This window comes from Chlorocebus sabaeus, chromosome 1 (genome assembly GCF_047675955.1).
Source record: "Chlorocebus sabaeus isolate Y175 chromosome 1, mChlSab1.0.hap1, whole genome shotgun sequence".
NCBI classification, from domain to species: domain Eukaryota; kingdom Metazoa; phylum Chordata; class Mammalia; order Primates; family Cercopithecidae; genus Chlorocebus; species Chlorocebus sabaeus.
The window spans coordinates 18284580-18306239 of NC_132904.1; the positions used below are offsets into that span (position 1 = coordinate 18284580).

The following is a 21660-nucleotide window of genomic DNA, read 5'->3' on the forward strand; positions in this document are numbered from 1 at the left end:
AAACAAAAAAAAAAAACAAAAAACAAAAAACTCCCTGGGTATGGTAAAGCATGCCTGTAATCCCAGCTACTCGGGAGGCTGAAGCAGGAAGATCACCTGAGGTCAGGGGTTCGAGACCAGCCTGGCCATCATGACGAAACCCTGTCTCTACTAAAAATGCAAACAACAAAGCAGAACAAAAAAACTCCCTGGGTGTGGTAAAGCATGCCTGTAATCCCAGCTACTCTGGAGGCTGAGGCAGGAAGATCACCTGAGGTCAGGGGTTCGAGACCAGCCTGGCCAACATGACGAAACCCTGTCTCTACTAAAATGCAAAGAATGCAAAACAAAAAACAAAAAACAAAAAAAACCACAAAACCTCCCCCGGGTGTGGTGAAGCATGCCTGTAATCCCAGCTACTTGAGAGACTGAGTCAGAATCGCCTGAACCAGGAGGCGGAGGTTGCAGTGAGCCGAGATTGCGCCACTGTACTCCAACCTGGGCGACAGAGTGAGACTCGGTCTCAAAAAAGGAAAACAAAAAAGACAAGGGAATTTGGAGGAAAAGGCTATCTGGCCTAGTTGAGCCTGACTAAGTATACCAGGTTGATTGACTTTTCCTTCCTTTTCCTGGGATTCAGTGCTACCTACCTGTTCCCCTCTCGACTTTCACTGTGACAATGGCAAGTGCATCCGCCGCTCCTGGGTGTGTGACGGGGACAACGACTGTGAGGATGACTCAGATGAGCAGGACTGTCGTGAGTGTTGGCAGGGGCTGGGCGGACTCCATTGAGTTCTATTGGGAAAGGATTTTCAATCAGACAGCGATGCCCCAGGTCCACATGAGCCCTTGTGTTTTCAGCACTTGGTCCTGTCCTTTTACTTCCTCTCGCAGTCAGATAAGCTGCTGAGAGGCAGCCACCTCCTTCGGAGCCCTTGGGGCAGCACTGGAGCTACTTAACTGCTCCGGAGGGCTTTAAGTCAGGCTTCCAGGCACCAGACCCCACTGCCTGCAGCAGCCTGACTGTTCTATGTCCACAGCCCCCCGGGAGTGTGAGGAGGACGAGTTTCCCTGCCAGAACGGCTACTGCATCCGGAGTCTGTGGCACTGTGATGGTGACAATGACTGTGGTGACAACAGCGATGAGCAGTGTGGTGGGTGGCCCCAATGTGGGGAGGCAAACACAGTGGCCAGTGGGTGGCCTGGCCATAGGAAGACATAGCAGCAATGGCCCCAGCACTGCCAAACCTTGAACTGCCCAGATATCTGGAGCAGCTAGAGGAAGGCAGAGGGGGCAGAGCCGCTCAGACCCCCAAGAAACTGTGGACCAGGAGGCTGAGGCCCAGTCTCTCCAGGGCCTCCGTTCTTCACGGAGTGTCTGCACTGACTCTGGGGTGCCTTTCAGGGCCTGGGTCAGACCCGCCAAAGCCACTGAGGTTGGGGAGTCAGAGAGGAGGGTGAGAGGGTTGCCTGTGGGGCCCTCTCAGAACTGCTGTCCCATCGCATCCCCCAGACATGCGCAAGTGCTCCGACAAGGAGTTCCGCTGCAGTGACGGAAGCTGCATTGCTGAGCACTGGTACTGCGACGGTGACACCGACTGCAAAGATGGCTCCGATGAGGAGAGCTGTCGTGAGTGGCCCCAGACCTCAGGCTGTTGGGTTCGATGAGGGTGCATGGTTCTGTCCTTGGGCTGAGGGTGAGGCTAAGGGGTGCATATACCAAGGGCAAGGAGCATGGGTGCCTCAGCAGCAGCTGCTCCTGGGCTGAGCTAGGGAGTGACCAAGTTCCCCAGGTGGGAAAGGAAGGCTCCCTTTGATCCACCTGAATATGGGCGTCTATAAGGGCTGTCCCAGATGAAACCTGGTTGCATCTCACTTGAAGAAGCTCTCCTGCCTGAGCATCCTGCCTGCTTGAGGAATCAGGGCCCCTCTCCTTCATCCAGGCCTGAGTGTGTGCCCCTCCCCACCCCTGCCTTCCTTCCAGCTTCAGCAGTGCCAGCACCCCCCTGCAACCTGGAGGAGTTCCAGTGTGCCTATGGCCGCTGTATCCTCGATATCTACCACTGCGATGGCGACGATGACTGCGGAGACTGGTCAGACGAGTCTGACTGCTGTGAGTGCTTCAGCCAGCTGGGAGGCGAGGAGGCCAGGCTGGGAAGAACTCCTCGGGTGGCAAGGCACAGGTGCCAGCTGGGGCAGGAGTTCAGAGAGGAGTTTCTGGATTTTCTGGTCCCTCTTGGGAAGAGATGGAGGAACTGGGATTCTGGGACTGTGGCCTTCTAGTCTGCCATGGGACACTGTGCACAGACTGGCTAGAGACAGAAGTCTCGTGTTTCCCTAGCCTCCCACCAGCCCTGCCGCTCTGGGGAGTTCATGTGTGACAGTGGCCTGTGCATCAATGCAGGCTGGCGCTGCGATGGTGACGCGGACTGTGATGACCAGTCTGATGAGCGCAACTGCAGTGAGTGGGGGAATGGAATTAGGCTGGGCTTGAACTAAGGAGAAGGCTTGTGGAGCCAAAGAGGCCCCTACCAGCTGGGCACGGTGGCTCATGCCTATAATCCCAGCACTTTGGGAGGCCGAGGCGGGTGGATCACTTGAGGTCAGGAGTTCGAGATCAACCTGGGCAACATGGTTAAACCCCATCTCTACTAAAAATACAAAACTTAGCCGGGTGTGGTGGCGGATGCCTGTAATCCCAGCTACTCGGGAGGCTGAGGCAGGAGAATCGCTTGAACCCAGGAGGCAGGGTTGCAGTGAACCAAGACAGCATCCCTGCACTCCAGCTTAGGTGACAGAGTGAGATGACATCTCAAAAAAAAAAAAAAAAAAAGGCAAAGAGGCCACTACCCATAAATCTTGAGGACACTGGGTAAGACCACCATGTACAGTTGTGTAGGTCGTGCACTGTGCAGAGGCAATATGTTCAAAGGGAAGCCAGTCACATAATAGATTTATATCCTCATCATGGCAGTTTTCCAGCAGATGGCAGTAAAGTGTCTTGAGGAAAGGATACCTTTTTCTGATTCACACAAAGACGCCATATAGACCAGCTGTGATCCTGGTGTCAAGAGTGGCATGGGTACTGACATAAGCTGCAGCTTTGGGTGGCAGGGAGAATTTCAGGCTGAAATGGGGCCCACCTTTCATTAGGCCTTTGCTTTGCCCAGCCACCTCCATGTGTACAGCAGAACAGTTCCGCTGTCGCTCAGGCCGCTGCGTCCGCCTGTCCTGGCGCTGTGATGGGGAGGACGACTGTGCGGACAACAGCGATGAAGAGAACTGTGAGAATACAGGTGGTGTCTCCCGGGGTCCCCCAGAACCCTTAGCCTATAGTTGGGGTGGAAGGGTGGAAAAGAGGGTGTTATTGCTGTCTTTCCAGTCGGGTTGAGGTTTTACCAGTGTAAAATCCAGGTGCATCATTAACCTGCGGCCTTATGGCCTGGAGCACGGTATCAGAGCTGTGAGTTTCAATTGCCACTCCTATTCTAACTCACACACAGCCAGTGCCTTTAGCTCTGGTCTACTGAGGAAGGACTACCTTCCATCTGGCAGCCCCCATGGGTGCTCCCCTGGCCATACCCAGTACTGAGCATGTGGATGTAGTTTTTCATTCTGTTCCATATTCCTCACCATCCCACTGTGGTGTCCTGGGGAGAAAGCGAATGTAGACATTCAGCCAGCCCTGTGTGAGCTGCTTCCTGCCCAGGACCCTCATCCTCCCACCTTGAGTCTCATCTGTCTCCAGCTTACCCTAGAAAATGACAGGCTCCCGTCTCTTTGTTGACCCAAGCCCTGCCTTGCTGTGACCTGACCCTCCCTCTCCCTAGGAAGCCCCCAGTGTGCCTCGGACCAGTTCCTGTGTTGGAATGGGCGCTGCATTGGGCAGAGGAAGCTGTGCAATGGGGTCAACGACTGTGGTGACAACAGCGACGAAAGCCCACAGCAGAATTGCCGTGAGTGTCCCCAGTGGGCGGACCTGGCCCATGGTTTGTGGCCGAACCCCACCCATAGGGTTCAAAGGGAATCCTCCCTCAGGACTCTTGCAGCTTTGGGAGCTGTTGTTCCTGGTCCAGGTGGAATGCCAAGTTGGCTGTCTGGGGGAGGATTCTGGGCTCAACTCCCAACTCTGGCTTGGCTGGCACAGGGCCCCGGACGGGTGAGGAGAACTGCAATGTTAACAACGGTGGCTGTGCCCAGAAGTGCCAGATGGTGCGGGGGGCAGTGCAGTGTACCTGCCACACAGGCTACCGGCTCACAGAAGATGGGCACACGTGCCAAGGTGAGCAGAGTCGGGGTTCTGAGCAGGGGCAGCAGACAGGCAGCTGTGTTTCCTATGGGTCAGGCATGTGAAGGCTGTGACCTCATTTCATCCTCACAATAACCCTAGGAGGTGGGGATCATCCTTCCCATTTCACAGATAGGGAAACTGAAGCACAGAGAGGATAAGTAGCTTACCAAAGGCCACACAGCTGGTGAGCAGCAGAGTTGGAATTCCAGCCCAGGTCTGCATGACCTTAAAGCCCTTAACTATTTCTTTTTTTTTTTTTTTTTTTGAGATGGAGTCTTGCTCTGTCACCCAGGCTGGAGTTCAGTGGTGCAATCTCGGCTCACAGTTGCCTCCGCCTCCTGGGTTCAAGCAATTCTCCTGCCTCAGCCTCTCAAGTAGCTGGGACTATAAGTGTGTGCCACCATGCCCGGCCGCCCTTAACTATTTCTTAGACAACCTTCCCACTAGGCCTGGAAAGTAGATGGGGATGTGGGCAGAAAAGCAGCTTGGCAGCCTGGGAGCAGGGGTGGGAGGACGACAGAAGGGAGATCTCTTGACGTGCCTGGTGTTCCCAGATGTGAATGAGTGTGCCGAGGAGGGGTATTGCAGCCAGGGTTGCACCAACAGCGAAGGGGCTTTCCAGTGCTGGTGTGAAACAGGCTATGAACTACGGCCCGACCGGCGCAGCTGCAAGGCTCTGGGTAAGGGCTGTTGGCACTTGGCTGGGTGGGCAGAGGGCTGAGCATGGAGGAAGGTCAAGTGCTCTGGTGCTCAGGGATTTGCAGAGAGGTAGAGAGATTTCCATCGCAGTAAAACAGAGCAACAGTTGCATTCTGAGCCCCAAGAAAAGCTGCCGTGGTGGAGTGGGGTGGGGAGGGGTGGAGGAGTATAGTTTAAGGGTTGCTACTCTTCTGGTACTGATGCTGACAGCCTGGGGCATGCCCTTGTGGGCACATGGCTCTATCAGTCAGCTGAAGACCTGCTGATGGGTACCAGGGGCGGCTCTGAAACCCAGTGGGGACCCCATGTTTATACTGTGTCCCAGGGCCAGAGCCTGTGCTGCTGTTCGCCAATCGCATCGACATCCGGCAGGTGCTGCCGCACCGCTCTGAGTACACGCTGCTGCTTAACAACCTGGAGAACGCCATTGCCCTTGATTTCCACCACCGCCGCGAGCTTGTCTTCTGGTCAGACGTCACCCTGGACCGGATCCTCCGTGCCAACCTCAACGGCAGCAACGTGGAGGAGGTTGTGTCTACTGGGCTGGAGAGCCCAGGTAGGGAATGAGCCCCCATGGAGAGGGGCAGAGCCATGCCACATGCGCAGCAACAGTGGGAGGAGCAGGCCAGTGGTTTGCAAACCTTAGGCAGCAGCACATCTTTTTCTTCCAGGGAAATCTTAGCTGGAGCTCTAATATAGAAAACATTTGTTAATATATATCAATTTTATAGGTTCAAATATAACATTTGCTTATGATTGAACTCAGTCAGTGAGAATAATCAGAGCACGTTGGTGGTTGTAATCATGGGAATCAGATTGATGGATAACAGAGTTCTCTATCAGGCTTTGCATCTAGTTTATTTCTGAGTTTTGTTTCAATTGCTTAGTATTAAGAATATTCAGATTGACCTGGATAAGTATATCAAAATGTTTTATAGATTTTTAAAAAATAGGCCAGGCGCGGTGGCTCACGCCTGTAATCCCAGCACTTTGGGAGGCCGCGGTGGGCAGATCATCTGTGGTTGGGAGTTCGAGACCAGCCTGACCAACATGGAGAAACTGCATCTCTACTAAAAATACAAAAGTTAGCTGGGCATGGTGGCGCATGCCTGTAATCCCAGCCACTCAGGAGGCTGAGGCAGGAGAATTGCTTAAACTCGGGAAGCAGAGGTTGTGGTGAGCCAAGATCGTGCCATTGCACTCCAGCCTAGGCAACAAGAGCAAAACTCCGTCTCAAAGGAAAAAAAAAAAACAGGCCAGGAGTGGTGGCTCACACCTGTAATCCCAGCACTTTTGGAGGCTGAAGCAGGTGGATAACCTGAGGTCAGGAGTTTGAGACCAGCCTGGCCAACATGGCAAAACCCCGTCTCTATTAAAAATACAAAAGTTAGCCAGGCGTGGTGGCACACACCTGTAATCCCAGCTACTTGGCAGGCTAAGGAAGGAGAAACGCTTGAATCCAGGAGATGGAGGTTGCAGTGAGCCAAGATCGTGCCACTGCACTCCAGCCTGCGCAATGGGAGTGAGACTCCATCTCAAAACAAACAAACAAACAAACAAACCACAGAAACAGCTCACTTGGCAATCTCAGACTATTTTACAAACAGGTGAAGTGGTCAAATTCTAATTTGGTATCAAGCACATTGGACTCAAATGCTTAGAGAACTTCTGAAATGCCTCTGCAAAACCCTAGATGACAATTTACAAACCCCAGGGTCAGAGCAGTGGGGGACCCTGGGAATGCGTCAGGGAGACGGAATTCAGGAAGTGAGGTATGGTTGGCTGTGAGGAGGAAGTGCATGCCCTTGGACAGTTACTTGACTTTTCTGCGCCTCACTTTCCTCATCCTCATGGAAATTACAGTATCTAGCTCACAGAGTTGTGATGCTTAAATGAATTCATGTATCTAAAATGATGACAATAGTGCCTGGCCCAAGAAATTGCTTCCTGTAAGAGTTTACTCTTGTTACTATGGGAAAGGGGAGCCTGGGTTGACTCCTTGACATTTTTTGTGCTGCTTCTCACCAGGGGGCCTGGCTGTGGACTGGGTCCATGACAAACTCTACTGGACCGACTCAGGCACCTCAAGGATTGAGGTGGCCAATCTGGACGGGGCCCACCGGAAGGTGCTGCTGTGGCAGAACCTGGAGAAGCCCCGGGCCATTGCCTTGCATCCCATGGAGGGGTAAGTTGTATCTCAGGCTGCTGAATCTCTCTTGCAACTTCTCAGGACAGCTCCCAGGCTACCGGACTAGATGCTCTGGGGGTACATCTTCAAAGTGTGGTGTAGCTGGGCGTGGTGGCTCATGCCTGTAATCCCAGCACTTTGGGAGGCCGAGGCGGGCAGATCACCTGAGGTCAGGAGTTCGAGACTAGCCTGGCCAACATGGTGAAACCCTGTCTCTGCAAAATACAAAAATTAGCCAGGCATGGTGGCGGGTGCTTGTAATCACAGCTACTCAGGAGGCTGAGGCAGGGGAGTCGTTTGAACCCGGGAGGCGCAGGTTACAGTGAGCTGAGATTGCGCCACGGCACTCCAGCCTGGGCGACAGAGCGAGACTCTGTCTCAAAAAAAAAAAAAAAAAAAAAAAGGTGTGATGTTATGTTAATAACATGGGCCCTGTCCCCCACACACTTGAGTCTGGATCCTGGCTCTGTAGTAACTGGCTATGTAGCCTTGGGCCAGTTAATCTCTGTCTGCCTTGTTTACTCATTTCTAAATTGGCGATTAAAAAAAATACTTCCGTCATAGTTGTGTGAAGATTAAATGAGGTGATGCATTTTAAATTGCATATAATACACATTAGATAAGTTGTAGGTGTTTAGTATTTTTATTATTAGCTCATAAGGTTGACCTAATTAATACAAATTAAGTTATTAGTAATTCATAAGAATTGTAATTAATTATTATTGCCTAAAAATTAATAGAGGGGCTGGGCATGGTGGCTCACACCTGTAATTCCAGTACTTTTGGAGACCCAGGTGGGAGGATCACTTGAGTCCAGGAGTTCAAGACCAGCCTGGGCGACATAGTATGGCCTCATCTCTACAAAAAATTTTTTTACATTATCCTGGCTTAGTGGGTGCATGGCTGTAGTCCCAGCTACTTGGGAGGTTGAGGTGCAAGGATGGCTTGAGACTGGGAGGTCGAGGTTGCAGGGAGCCATGATTGCAACACTGCATTCCAGCCTGCGTGACAGAGTAAGACCCTGTCTCAAAAAAAAGTTAAATAAATAAAATTGAGAAATCTGGTCAGGTTCAGTGGCTCACGCCTGTAATCTCAGCACTTTGGGATGCTGAGGTGGGCAGATTACTTGAGCCCAGGAGTTCAAGACCAGCTTGGGCAACATGGCAAAACCCCATCTCTATAAAAAGTACAAAAATTAGCTGGACTTACTGGTGCATGCCTGTAGTCCCAACTACATAGGAGGCTGAGGCAGGAGGATCACCTGAGTCCCAGAGTTCGAGACTGCAGTGAGCCATGATCATGACACGGCACTCGTGGATGACAGAGTGAGACCCTATCTCAAAAAAAAATTAAATTAAAAATTCAGAAATCTGAATTAAAGAAAAACTCCCAAAATGAAGTTCTTACGTCTGGCTTTTAAAAATTCTATTCAGTCAATGGAGGGAGTATCTTATAAGGTCCTGCAGTATGTGTCAACTGTTTTAGAAACTGTGTGTGTGTGTGTGTGTGTGTGTGTGTATAAAATACAAAAGGGGCCAGGCGTGGTGACTCAAGCTTGTAACCCCAGCACTTTGGGAGGCCGAGGCAGGTGGATCACTTGAGGTCAGGAGTTTGAGACTAGCCTGGCCAACATGGTGAAACCCCATCTCTACTAAAAATACAAAAATTAGTTGGGCATGGTGGTGGGTGCCTGTAATCCCAGCTACTCAGGAGTCTGAGGCAGGAGAATCACTTGAGCCCAGGAGGTGGAGGTTTCAGTGAGCTGAAATCGTGCCACTGCATTCCAGCCTGGGCAACAGAGCGAGACTCTGTCTCAAAAATAAAATAAAATAAAATAAAATAAAATAAAATAAAATAAAATAAAATAAAATAAAATACAAAAGGCAGTGGAAGAGACTGTGACGAAGAAGAAAGTGCCTGTCCTAATATTACATTGTATTGTCATTTATGAGGCTTTGTCTGTTTTGTTAACTGCTAGATTTCCAGTGCCTAAGATAGTATGTCCTGCCTGTTGCCAGTACGAAAAAAAAATTATTAAATGAATAAATGCCCTGTCTGAAGACATTTAAACTCAAACACTTAAAAAGCATTCTGAGGCCAGGCATGGCAACTCATGCCTGTAACCCCCGCACTTTGGAAGGCCGAAGCAGGAGGATCGCTTGAGCTCAGGAGTTTGAGACCAGTCTGGGTAACATAGCAAGACCTCATCTCTACTACTACTACAAAAAAATTTTTTTTTAAATTGGTTAGGTGTAGTGGTACTAGCTGCTCAGAAGGCTGAGGTGCGAGGCCTTCTGAGCCCAGGAGATTGAGGCTGCAGTGAGCTGTGATCGCACCTGCCCTCCAGCGTGGGTGACAGAATGAGACCCTGTCTTAAAAAAATGCATTCTGTGGCCCAAACATCGGAGTCCCCTGAGTTAAATGGATAAAAGCCCCCTACCTGATTATTCTCCTGGTTACCTACCTGTTTTCTGCTGCCCACTTCCCAATTTACTTTTCTCTCTTCCTAGTACCATTTACTGGACAGACTGGGGCAACACCCCCCGTATTGAGGCTTCCAGCATGGATGGCTCTGGACGCCGCATCATTGCTGATACCCATCTCTTCTGGCCCAATGGCCTCACCATCGACTATGCTGGGCGCCGTATGTACTGGGTGGATGCTAAGCACCATGTCATTGAGAGGGCCAATCTGGATGGGAGTCACCGTAAGGCTGTCATTAGCCAGGGTGAGCCCCTTCCTTCACTCTCCATCTCTTGTCCTCCTGCCCCTGTCCCTGCCCCCCAGGAGCCTTGGCAGAGGCTTTGTGTAGTTGCCAGGCCTGGGCCCAGAGACCATGGCAGACCATGTCCAGACTGAGGTCTTCCTGGACTTTCCCCAGGCCTTCCGCATCCTTTCGCCATCACAGTGTTTGAAGACAGCCTGTACTGGACAGACTGGCACACCAAGAGCATCAATAGTGCTAACAAATTTACGGGGAAGAACCAGGAAATCATTCGCAACAAACTCCACTTCCCTATGGACATCCACACCTTGCACCCGCAGCGCCAACCTGCAGGTAAAAAACTGCCCACCGGGTGAGCCAAAGTAGTCTCATGGTTGAGGTGGCCTCTGGTGCCTTTGAGAACTTTCCTTCCCCTTAGGAGTTGCCATTTCTTCTGATGGGGAAATCCAGTGGGGCACTGACATGGGCTAACTCCTCCCTCTGCTGGACATTCAGGGCAGTACAACAAGATTCACGAAAAGACTCATTAGGCTTCACCGTTCCCATCTAATTCAGGCAGACATTTACAGGCCATCTTCTCTGTGCCGGGGAGTCACTGTGCTAGCAGGGGGGGGCAGATGTCAAAAATAATAAGACATAGTTTCTCCCTTCAGGGAACTATCACCCTACCTAAACCCTTATTCCTTAGTCTTGGGGTCACTTTTGCAAACCTTTGCTAATCCTCTTGCCCTGGGCTCTTTGAGCAGGGAAGAACCGCTGTGGGGACAACAACGGAGGCTGCACGCACCTGTGTCTGCCCAGTGGCCAGAACTACACCTGTGCCTGCCCCACTGGCTTCCGCAAGATCAGCAGCCACGCCTGTGCCCAGAGTAAGTGGGTCTGCGACACCAGCCTCTATGGAGGCTATTGTGAGGATGGGGAGAAGGAACAAGGGATAGGAGGTGGAGGGATTGCCTATCGTGGGAAAAACCACATTCCTCAGGGAGCCCTGGAGAGGAAGAACTTAAGAGGCTGAGGGATCTTCTATCAAAGCTGAGGACTGAGGACCCAGCTCTAGCTGCTGAAGGCTCAGCAACACCACCCGGTCGAGTGTGAACACCTGCAATCAGGCTCATGTGTCATTTTACCAGGCAGGATACCTTCTCCATAGGCAGCAAGAGGGTTTTATGCTCTTCTAGAAAACAGGGGAATGATTTCCCACCTTTTTACCTTTAGCTTCACCCTGTTGAAGACTTTCTTTCGGCCCTTAAACCAGGAAGCCAAAGTTAGAATCTCTGATGATGTTCTGTGTGAGCAGGTCCTGGATAAATATGTGTCAAACAAGTGGAAGTTCGTGGGATTCCCTGGTCTCTCCCTGAACTACTACTTTGGCTTCCTTTGGGCTCCTGCGGGGTTATTGCTTTGAGAGGGTAGCCCTGGAGAGCCCTGCACACGATGACTTTTTCTAAGAATAGTCCAGAGAGGAGCAGTCCGGGCGTATGGCACGACCAGCAGGGGGCCTGGGGTGACTCCTCACACACCAGCAGCTGTTCTTGTTTACTGCTGCGTATCCGACTGACCCTCCGAAATCTGGGTAAAATAAAATTCTCCTGGGACCTGGGTCCTTTCTAGAGAGTGTGGTTAGGGAAAACATTCAGAAGTTTCATTCATACACATATTAATTAAGAACCTAATTTCACGCTCTGAGTTTTCCCCTTGCATTCTTTTTTTTTTTTTTTTTTGAGACAGAGTTTTGCTCTTGTTGCCCAGGCTAGAGTGCAATGGCACAATCTTGGCTCACTGCAACCTCCCCTTCCCAAGTTCAAGCGATTCTCCTGCCTCAGCCTCCCAAGTAGCTGGGATTACAGGCATGCGCCACCATGCCTGACTAATTTTGTATTTTTAGTAGAGATGGGGTTTCTCCATGTTGGTCAGGCTGGTCTCAAACTCCCAACCTTAGGTGATCTGCCCACCTCAGCCTCCCAAAATGCTGGGCTTGCAGGCATGAGTCACTGCACCCGGCTTTTTTTTTTTTTTTTTTTTTTTTTAAGAGAGAGTCATTCTGTCGCCCAGGCTGGAGTGCAGTGGTGTGATTTTGGCTCACTGCAACCTCTGCCTCCTGGGTTCAAGTGATTCTCCTGTCCCAGCCCTGAGAGTAGCTGGGATTACACGTGTGCACCACCACACCCAGCTAATTTTTGTATTTTTAGTAGAGATGGGGTTTCACCATGTTGGTCAGGCTGGTCTTGAACTCCTGACCTCGTGATCTGCCCACCTCCCAAAGTGTTAGGATTACAGGCATGAGCCACTGCACCCAGCGTTTTGTTTTTTTTTTTTTCTTTGAGACAGGGTCTTGCTCTGTCACCCAGGCTGGAGTGCAGTGGTGCAAACAGTGCTCACTGCAGCTTTGACTTCCTGGGCTTAAGCAAGCCTTCTGCCCCAGGCCCCTAAGTAGCTGGGACTACAGGCATACACTATCACGCCTGGCGAATTTTATGGGGTTTTTTGTTTGTTTTGTTTGTTTTTGAGACAGAGTCTCACTCTGTCACCCAGGCTGGAGTGTGGTGGCATGATCTCGGCTCACTGTAACCTCCACCTCCCAGGTTCAAGCTATTCTTCTGCCTCAGGCTCCCAAGTAGCTGGGATAGGCACCTGCCACCATGCCTGGCTAATTTTTGTATTTTTAGTAGAGATGGAGTTTCACTACATTGACCAGGCTGGTCTTGAACTCCTGACCTTGTGATCTGCCCGCCTCAGCCTTCCAAAGTACTGGGATTACAGGCATGAGCCACCGCGCCCAGTTAATTTTGTATTTTTAGTAGAGACGGGGTTCCACTATGTTGCTCTGGTCTCAAACTCCTCAGGCTGGTCTCAAACTCCTGAGCCCAAATGATGCCCCCACCTCAGCCCCTCAAAGTGCTGGGATCATAGGCGTGAGCCACCATGCCCGGCCCTTTCCCCTTGAATTCTTTTGTGCCCAGCACTTCCCCTGTTGTCTTAGTGAGATGCAAGAAGTAAAGCCCCCTGTCCCCTGCCAGCTTCCCCTTAAGGATTTCCCAGTGCTAGGAAGAAGACATCTGGCAACGTTAGGCAGGAAGTGCCTTTCTGGATGAAAAGTGTACTGAGAAAGTATTCAGACTGGCCAGAGGAAGGGCAGAGGATGGAAGTAAACTTCGTAGAGGAGTGGCCAGAGCTCCTTCTCCGGAGTCAGACCTGAGTCCCAGCTCTGCTGCTTTGTAGCCATGGGATCTTGGGCACGTTTCTTAATCTCTGTTAGCCTCAGGGTTGCCCATCTAGAAAGTGGGAATGAGAATAACACACGATAGAGGCTTGGTGTGAGACCAAAAAAGCCCCAAGCACAGTGCCTGGCAAGGAAAGTGCTTAGCTTAAGCTACTGGCTTAAAGTTGTCAAGAGGAGAGCAAGAGGAAGGGATCCAGGTGATGGAGTGCAGGGACAGGAGCCCTGACACAGTCATGAACATCAGAGAAGTAGGGGTCAGGGGTTGGCAGTGGGCAAGCCAGGGCACCAGAAGAGGTGGAGAAAAGTAAGAAGAGAGAAAAGTTGAGATGAAGCTGACAGATGCTTAAACAGCATGCACTTCTGGGACCTTGGTAGAGTCTGTTTCCATTTGATTTAGAAGTCTGATTCTGCCAGCATGGCAGTGCTCAAAGAGAGCCTGAGGTATAAAGCATAGGGGGCAGAGGGCACCAGATCCCAGGAAGTGTGATTGAACCAGATGTCACGCAGGTGAGCGTCTGTGTTTGTCACTGTTCTTGGATTTAGAGCATTAAAAGAAGACCCCTTTCGGCCTTTGATCAGGTCTTGACAAGTTCCTGCTTTTTGCCCGAAGGATGGACATCCGTCGAATCAGCTTTGACACAGAGGACCTGTCTGATGATGTCATCCCACTGGCTGACGTACGCAGTGCTGTGGCCCTTGACTGGGACTCCCGGGATGACCACGTGTACTGGACAGATGTCAGCACTGATACCATCAGCAGGGCCAAGTGGGATGGAACAGGACAGGAGGTAGGGCCCAGCGTGGGGAGATCGAGGGGTGGAATCTGCCATCTCCAGGGTAAGGGCTTCCCATACCTTTGCCAACCTTCAGAATTGGTGGAGTTTGGGCTCCAGTACTAGAGTGGAAGTACAGTTGGTGATACAGCTTTGCTTCCTGCCCAGGTGGTAGTGGATACCAGTTTGGAGAGCCCAGCTGGCCTGGCCATTGATTGGGTTACCAACAAACTGTACTGGACAGATGCAGGTATGTATAGGGGAGCCGTGGCCTGCCTGGCTCCCTGGGATTCCTCTTGTTTAAAACCCTGGCCTCAGATAGAAGGGGCCCAGTGTCCCTCCTGGGCCACTTCTGTCTTCACCTGAAGTCCTTGGTAGGTCAGAAGCAGGAGGTCTGCTGCAGAGCTGAAGTGAGAAGCTCCCATGTGAGAAGCTCAGCTCCCATTGTGGCAGCTGCTTCTGCTGTGTAGTTGATGCTGAGGAGTGTTTTAAGGCATCTCAGACCATGAACCTATGCCTTGTGGTTTTCTTTCCATAACTTTCTGGGTAAATCAGGCTTTGTTTTTTTTTGAGGTGGAGTCTTGCTCTGTTGCCAGGCTGTAGTGCAGTGGTGCGATCTGGTCTCACTGCAACCTTCCACTCCTGTGTTCAAGCTATTCCCCTGCCTCAGCCGCCCGAGTAGCTGGGACTACAGGCGTACACCACCATGCCTGGCTAAGTTTTTGTATTTTAGTAGAGACGGGGTTTCACCATGTTGGCCAGGATGGTCTTGATCTCCTGACCTCGTGATCCACCCATCTTAGCCTCCCAAAGTGCTGGGATTACAGGTGTGAGCCACCACACCCAGCTAAATCAGGCATTTTTAATTAGCCAGTTGGGTTTGGGAGGCAAGGGGACACCCTGAACAAGTGCTACTTAGCGTGTGGTTGCTGGACCACAGAGGCTGACGACAACCTTGCCTCCTCTGCGTGGCAGCATCAGCATCATCTGGGAAGTGTTGGACATGCAGATTCTTGGGCCCCACCCTAGACTTACTGAATTAGGGCTGGGCATGGTGGCTCACACCTGTAATCTTAGCGCTTTGGGGAACCAAGGCAAGATTGCTTGAGCTTAGGAGTTCAAGATCAGCCTGGGCAATATAGCAAGACCCCCCCAGACCTCCCCCAATTTTTTCTTTTAATTAGCTGGGTGTAATGGTACATGCCTGTAGTCCCAGCTACTTGGGAGGCTGAAGTGGGAGGATTGCTTAAACCCGGGAGTTCAAGGCTGCAGTGAGCCATGATCGCACCACTGCATGCCAGCCTAGGCAACAGAGAAAGACCCTGTCTTCAAAAAAAAGACAAGACTTACTGAATCAGAATCTTAGGGGGTTAGTGAGCAAGAAATGGACTAGAATTTTTTTTTTTTTTTTGAGACAGAGTCTCGCTGTGCTGCCCATGCTGGAGTGCAGTGGCACAGTCTCAGCTCTCTGCAACCTCTGCCTCCCTGGGTTCAAATGATTCTTCTGCCTCAGCTTCCCAAGTAGCTGGGATTACAGGCATGCACCACCCACACCCAGCTAATTTTTGTATTTTTAGTAGAGATGGGGTTTTACCATGTTGTTCAGGCTGGTCTCGAACTCCTGACCTCGTGATCCACCCGCCTTGGCCTCTCAAAGTGCTGGGATTACAGGCGTGAGCCACCATGCCCAGCCAAATATTTTTATTTTAAAAAAATCTTTGGGTGTTAGGTTCAGGAATCTGTGTTTTAACAAGCTCTCCTGATTCTTAACACACACTAAGGTTTGAGAATCATCGCCTTAAATTATGGTTGCCTATGTTTGGGAAGTCTTGCTCTTTCAAGAAATCCAACTGATCACATCCTTGAATTTCTTCTTACAGTTCAAGTCACTAAATTTCCATTGTGCATCTGTCACAAAATATCTTTTGAGTACCTACTCTGTGCTCCGCTGGCACATACCAGGCTCTTGTGTTGGCCATGGAAGGCAAGAGGGTGAATGAACAAGACTAGAATTAATCTCTGTATCCTTTCTTGGTAGGTACAGACCGGATTGAAGTAGCCAACACAGATGGCAGCATGAGAACAGTACTCATCTGGGAGAACCTTGATCGTCCTCGGGACATCGTGGTGGAACCCATGGGCGGGTGAGTGGCTGCCCCTTGGGAATGACCTCCACCCACCCCTCCCAAGATCTGAGTTCCAGAGAGAAGCCTAAAGATTAGGAAGAGTGGCCAAATCTTATGGATATACAAGGAAGCAAGAGCAGCTATAGAAACCAGAGGCTGGTGACAACTTTGTATTCTCTGTGGACAAGGAAACTTTTCAATTCTTCCTTTCCTTATCTCGTTTTTATTGTTGGTTAGCTTACAAAAGTAACTCATCGTTAAAAAAATTTTAATATGTAGAAAGTAAGAATTCTCTGTGATCTCACTCTCCAGCAGTAAGTTAACAATTGAGGGTATTTTTTTCCCATGTTTTCTACTAAATGTATGTAAACATTTGTTGCTGGTGGTGATGGTTTTGGTTTTACAAAAATAGCATATTTTTGTGACATTTTTCTGCTTGCCTATATATCTTGTGTATCTTTCCAGTTGAGTGTATAGATCTACCTTGTTTTTGTTGTTGCTATTTGTTTGTTTTGAGACAGGGTCTTGCTCTGTGGCCCAGGCTGGAGTGCAGTGGTGCAAATCACGGCTCACTGCAGCCTCAACCTCCTGGGCTCAAGCAATCCTCCTGCCTCAGCCTCCCAAGTAGCTGGGACTACAAGCACAGACCACAATGCCTAGCTAATTTTTACAGGTTTTTTTTTTTTTGTAGAGATGGGGTCTTGCTTTGTTGTCTAGGCTGGTGTCAAATTTCTGGGCTAAAGCAATCCTGCCTCAGTCTCCCAAAGTGCTGGGATTACAAGTGTGAGCCACTGCACCTGGCCTATGTTGTTCTTACTGGTTATATAGAGTTCTGTTAAATTATTTAACCCATCCAGTGAATAAACATTTCTTTTTTTTTTTTTTTTTTTTTTTTTAATTTTGAGACAGAGTCTCACTCATTGCCCAGGCTGGAGTGCAGTGGTGCAATCATGGTTTACTGCAGCCTTGCCCTCCTGGTTTCAAATGAGCCTCCTATCTCAGCCTCTCAAGTAACTGGGACCACAGATGTGCACAACCATATCCGGCCTTTTTTTTTTTTTTTTTTTTTGGTAGAGATGGGATCCTACTGTGTTGCCCAGGCTGGTCTCAAACTTCTGGGCTCACGCAATACTCTCAACTCAGCCTCCCAAAGTGCTGAGATTATAGGCATGAACCATGGCGCCTGGCCAAGGAAACATTTCTTATTCATTTTCACCCCTCCTCTTTATTTATTCCCATGTACACTTTATTTGCTGAGTTCTGCTTAAACTGTGGGTTCTGCTTTTATTAAGACCCTGTAGCTTTTGATCATGGTAGAAGACAAGGCATTCAGAGATAGCGCTGAGCCCAGGGCTGGGCTGGACACTGAAACAGGAGGCTGAGGCAGCTACTTCAGGCAGAAACCCTGAAATCCTAGGTACTCTGAGTCCCTGCTGGATACTAACTAGCTTGTAAGACCTCCCTTGCCTTGCCTTTGCCCAGGTACATGTATTGGACTGACTGGGGTGTGAGCCCCAAGATTGAACGAGCTGGCATGGATGCCTCAGGCCGCCAAGTCATTATCTCTTCTAATCTGACCTGGCCTAACGGGCTAGCTATTGATTACGGTTCCCAGCGGCTATACTGGGCTGACGCCGGCATGAAGACAATTGAATTTGCTGGACTGGATGGCAGTAAGAGGAAGGTAAGGGTGGCACTAAAACATCTTCCCCCGGCCTTGACAGCCTCCAGGATGGTACTTTTCGGCTGGCACTGGTACTGATCAGAGCTAAGGGGACCAGCATGGGGCATGTGCTGTTTCTCTGAGGCTGTGGGTGCTGTCCAGAGCTTGGGGGCAGGGGTGGGAAAGGGCTGCTGGTTGATGATGAAAAGACTTGTGTGGATTATGAGCTGGGGGTGTAAATGCACAAACTTTCCTGTGAACCAGCACAACTATTGCTTGTTAATTACCAGTTGCACTGTGGGCTCATGATTGATCTCTTTTTGTTTTTATTTTGGTATAATTTCAAACTTACAGAAAAGTTGCAAGAACAGGTAAAAAGAATACATAAATAAAATTTTGCCACATTTGCTTTATCATTCTGTTTTGGTACACACCATTATTTTTTGGAGCTGTCTGAGATTAGAGTGCACACAGCCTGCCCTTGACTCCAAACTATTCCTGTGCACATTTCCTAAAAGCAAGGATGTTGTCTTACATCACCACAGTACAATGATCAAAATCAGGATATTTAACATTGATCCAATATTACTGTCTTTTTTTTTTTTTTTTTTTGGTTTTTGGTTTTTTAGAGGTAGGGTCATGCTCTGTCACCCAGGCTGGAGTGCAGTGACGCGATACTGGGTCACTGCGCCCTCGACCTCCTCGGATCCTGAGTAGCTGAGACTACAGGCATGAGCCATAATGCCTGGCTAGTTTTTTTTTGTTTTATTTTGTTTTGTTTTTTGGTGGAGACTTCCTGTATTACCCAGGCTAGTCTCAAACTCCTGGCCTCAAACGATCCTTCTGCCTTAGCCTCTCAAAGTGCAGAGATTACAGGCGTGAGCCACCATGCCCAGCCCAATATTACTGTCTAATCATAGTCCTTGCTCAATTTCACTACCGATTGCCTCAATGATGTCCTTTATAGCTCCCCTCGCCCCACTTTTTTTCTTTGTTAATCTAGGATCCAATAAGGATCACCCATTGTGTTTAGTAATTATGTCTCTTTTAATTTTTATTTATTTATTTTTAGACACTCACTCTGTGGCCCAGGCAGGAGTGCAGTGCCACAAAGATGGCCCACTGTAACCTCGACCTCCTGGGCCCAAGGGATCCTCCTGCATAGCTGGGACCACAGGCATCTATTACTGTACCCGAGCTACTCAGGAGCCTACGGGTTTGAGGCCACTTGGCTGATTTTTTTATTTTTTGTAGAGATGAGGGTCTCACTTTGTTGTCTAGGCTAGTCTTGAACTCCTAGCCTCAAGCAATTCTCCTGCCTTAACCTCCCAAAGTGTGGATTTATAGGCATGAGCCACCACACATAGCTTGCTTTTTTTTTTTTCCTTTTGAGACTGCAGTCTTGGTGTGTTGCCCATGCTGACCTGGGCTCAGGGGATCCTCCCATCTGAGGCTCCTGAGTAGCTGGAGCTGTGCACCACTGGGCCCAGCTAATCTAGTCTCTTTACTCTCTGATCTGGAACATTTCCCCAGCTTTTCTGTGGCTTTCTTGACATTTGCATTTTTTGTTTGTTTGTTTTGTTTTGAGACAGAGTCTTGCTCTGTCGCCCAGACTGGAGTGCAATGGCACAATCTCAGCTCACTGCAACCTCTGCCTCCTGGGTTCAAGCAGTACTCCTGCCTCAGCCTCCCGAGTAGCTGGGATTACAGGCGCCCACCACTACGCTCAGCTACTTTTTGTATTTTTAGTAGAGACAGAGTTTCGCCATGTTGGCCAGGCTAGTCTCGAACTCCTGACCTCAGGTGATCCGCCCACCTTGGCTGCCCAAAGTGGACATTTGCATTTTTTAAAGAATAAAGTCCAGTTATTTTTTTTTTATAATGTCTCTCAACTTGGATTTATCTAATGTTTCCTTGTGATTGGATTCATAGTGTGCATTTGCAGCAGGAATACTACCCTAAGTGAAGTCACGTCCTTGAGTTCTCAGTGTGTCTCATCAGTAGACACAGGTGTTGGCCTGTTCCATTATTGTGATACTTACTGCCATTGTATGGTTAAGGTAGTGTCCACTGTAAAGTTGCTATTTTTTTCTTTTGTACTTAATAAGTAATTTGTACAGAGATACTTTGAGATGATGTGAGTAATAGATGACTTCCAACATATTCCAATGAAACCATCACATGACCCTTAGAGCCAGGCACGATCAAGTCACAGATTGATAGAGCAACGCTCAGAGAGATTTTATAAGTAGCTCTTACTAGAGGTCACACAGTAGGTGTTAGTGGGAGAGCCACTTTCTGAGTCCACAGTGAGCTCTTTACCACTGCTCTGTGCTGTCAGACTTTGTTGAAGATGACACAGTGTTGGGGCCCTGGCAGGTACTGATCGGAAGCCAGCTCCCCCACCCATTTGGGCTGACCCTCTATGGAGAGCGCATCTATTGGACTGACTGGCAGACTAAGAGTATACAGAGTGCTGACCGGCTGACAGGGCTGGACCGGGAGACTCTGCAGGAGAACCTGGAGAACCTGATGGACATCCATGTCTTCCACCGCCGCCGGCCCCCAGGTGAGCAGCCCTTGGCTCGCATTGGCTTCTCCTTGGCCCTCCTATGCCCTAACCCTCCCCATTGAATGTCCCCTCCTCTCTACCCAGTGTCTACACCATGTGCTATGGAGAATGGCGGCTGTAGCCACCTGTGTCTTAGGTCCCCAAATCCGAGCGGCTTCAGCTGTACCTGCCCCACAGGCATCAACCTGCTGCCTGATGGCAAGACTTGCTCACCAGGTGAGTGAAAGCATCACAAATCTAGATGCAGCCTCTCTGGGAGGGGGCAATGACTCTCTTCCTTCCTTGCAGATGGGCTCCAATGTGGTCTGAGAAACCATGAGTCCTGCTGCTTCTAGAGGCCCAGGGGAGAGACTCTTGGCTTTTAGAACAGGGGAGGGGTCTGGGGAGAGGCCCTTGGAAGCAGGTAGAAAGGACTGGAGGCAGGGTCCACCTAGTTCTTATGATGTCTTCATGCATATTATATAAAGTTGCTCCTTTCTCAAGACACTTTCCTCTCATTTCTTAGTACATTGTCATAATATACTGATTTGGTTGGAATAAGATACTTCTGGCTGGGCACGGTGGCTCACACCTGTAATCCCAGCACTTTGGGAGGCCGAGGCAGACAACTCACTAGAAGTCAGGAGTTTAAGACCAACCTGGCCAACATGGTGAAACCTCGTCTCTACTAAAAACACAAAAATTAGCCAGGCACGGTGGCACGTGCCTGTAATCCCAGCTACTTGGGAGGCTGAGGCAGGAGAATCGCTTGAACCCAGGAGGCAGAGGTTGCAGTGAGCAGAGATCACGCCACTGCACTCCAGACTGGGCAACAGAGTGAGACTCTGTCTCAAAAAAAAAAAAAAAAAAAAAAAAAAGACACTTCTAACTGCCTAAAATTGGTATAATAAAAACAGAAATGTATGCTATCTACAATGTCATGGTACCCTCCCCCTTAGATGTGCCACTTTTGTGAGCACACAACCTATGTGACAACCTTATTGGAGGGTCCCAGAAGCAGTACCTGGCTACCCAGATGTTGGAAGTCAAGGTTTCTCCCTAGGAGATGCTGCAGGGCAGGCTGCATTTGAACTCCAACCTCCCTGGGAATTTGAGTGAGAAAGGAGCTGTGAACTGTGCCTCCCAGGTTGTGAGTAGAGCCCACTGGGGTCCCTTTATTCCCTTTCTTTTTTTCTCCTTCTTAATCTTCATGGTAAAGGGTCCATCAAAGAGAGCCACTTTCATAATGTTAATAAAGAGGCATTATTTATGAATATGTGTGAGACCTAATGGTAAGTGCTTTGTGTACATGATCTTTTAACCCTTACAGCCACCCTATTATTGTCCCCATTTTATAGATAAGAAAACTGAGGCTTAATAATTTAGGCTGAGAGTGGTGTCTCACGCCTGTAATCCCAGCACTTTGGGAGGCTGAGGTGGGCAGA

The 21660-nt window shown here is 49.6% G+C and overlaps 1 protein-coding gene across 2 annotated transcripts in view; it reads left to right on the plus strand.

Moving 5' to 3' along the window:
* Positions 1-21660, plus strand: part of LRP4 (LDL receptor related protein 4) — a 60964-nt gene that overhangs the window by 17676 nt on the left and 21628 nt on the right. The window contains exons 3-22 of one of the 2 annotated variants that reach the window (XM_037999407.2): positions 620-736; positions 1020-1133; positions 1493-1609; positions 1964-2092; positions 2321-2440; positions 3150-3275; positions 3810-3935; positions 4127-4261; positions 4825-4950; positions 5295-5525; positions 6998-7154; positions 9668-9885; positions 10039-10215; positions 10629-10751; positions 13682-13890; positions 14044-14125; positions 15914-16019; positions 17484-17685; positions 20044-20233; positions 20321-20452. In XM_037999407.2, the coding sequence (XP_037855335.1) occupies positions 620-736; positions 1020-1133; positions 1493-1609; positions 1964-2092; positions 2321-2440; positions 3150-3275; positions 3810-3935; positions 4127-4261; positions 4825-4950; positions 5295-5525; positions 6998-7154; positions 9668-9885; positions 10039-10215; positions 10629-10751; positions 13682-13890; positions 14044-14125; positions 15914-16019; positions 17484-17685; positions 20044-20233; positions 20321-20452 (2937 nt within the window). The remainder of the gene's footprint in view (positions 1-619; positions 737-1019; positions 1134-1492; positions 1610-1963; positions 2093-2320; positions 2441-3149; positions 3276-3809; positions 3936-4126; positions 4262-4824; positions 4951-5294; positions 5526-6997; positions 7155-9667; positions 9886-10038; positions 10216-10628; positions 10752-13681; positions 13891-14043; positions 14126-15913; positions 16020-17483; positions 17686-20043; positions 20234-20320; positions 20453-21660) is intronic. The other variant, XM_073016721.1, reaches the window with a different exon arrangement.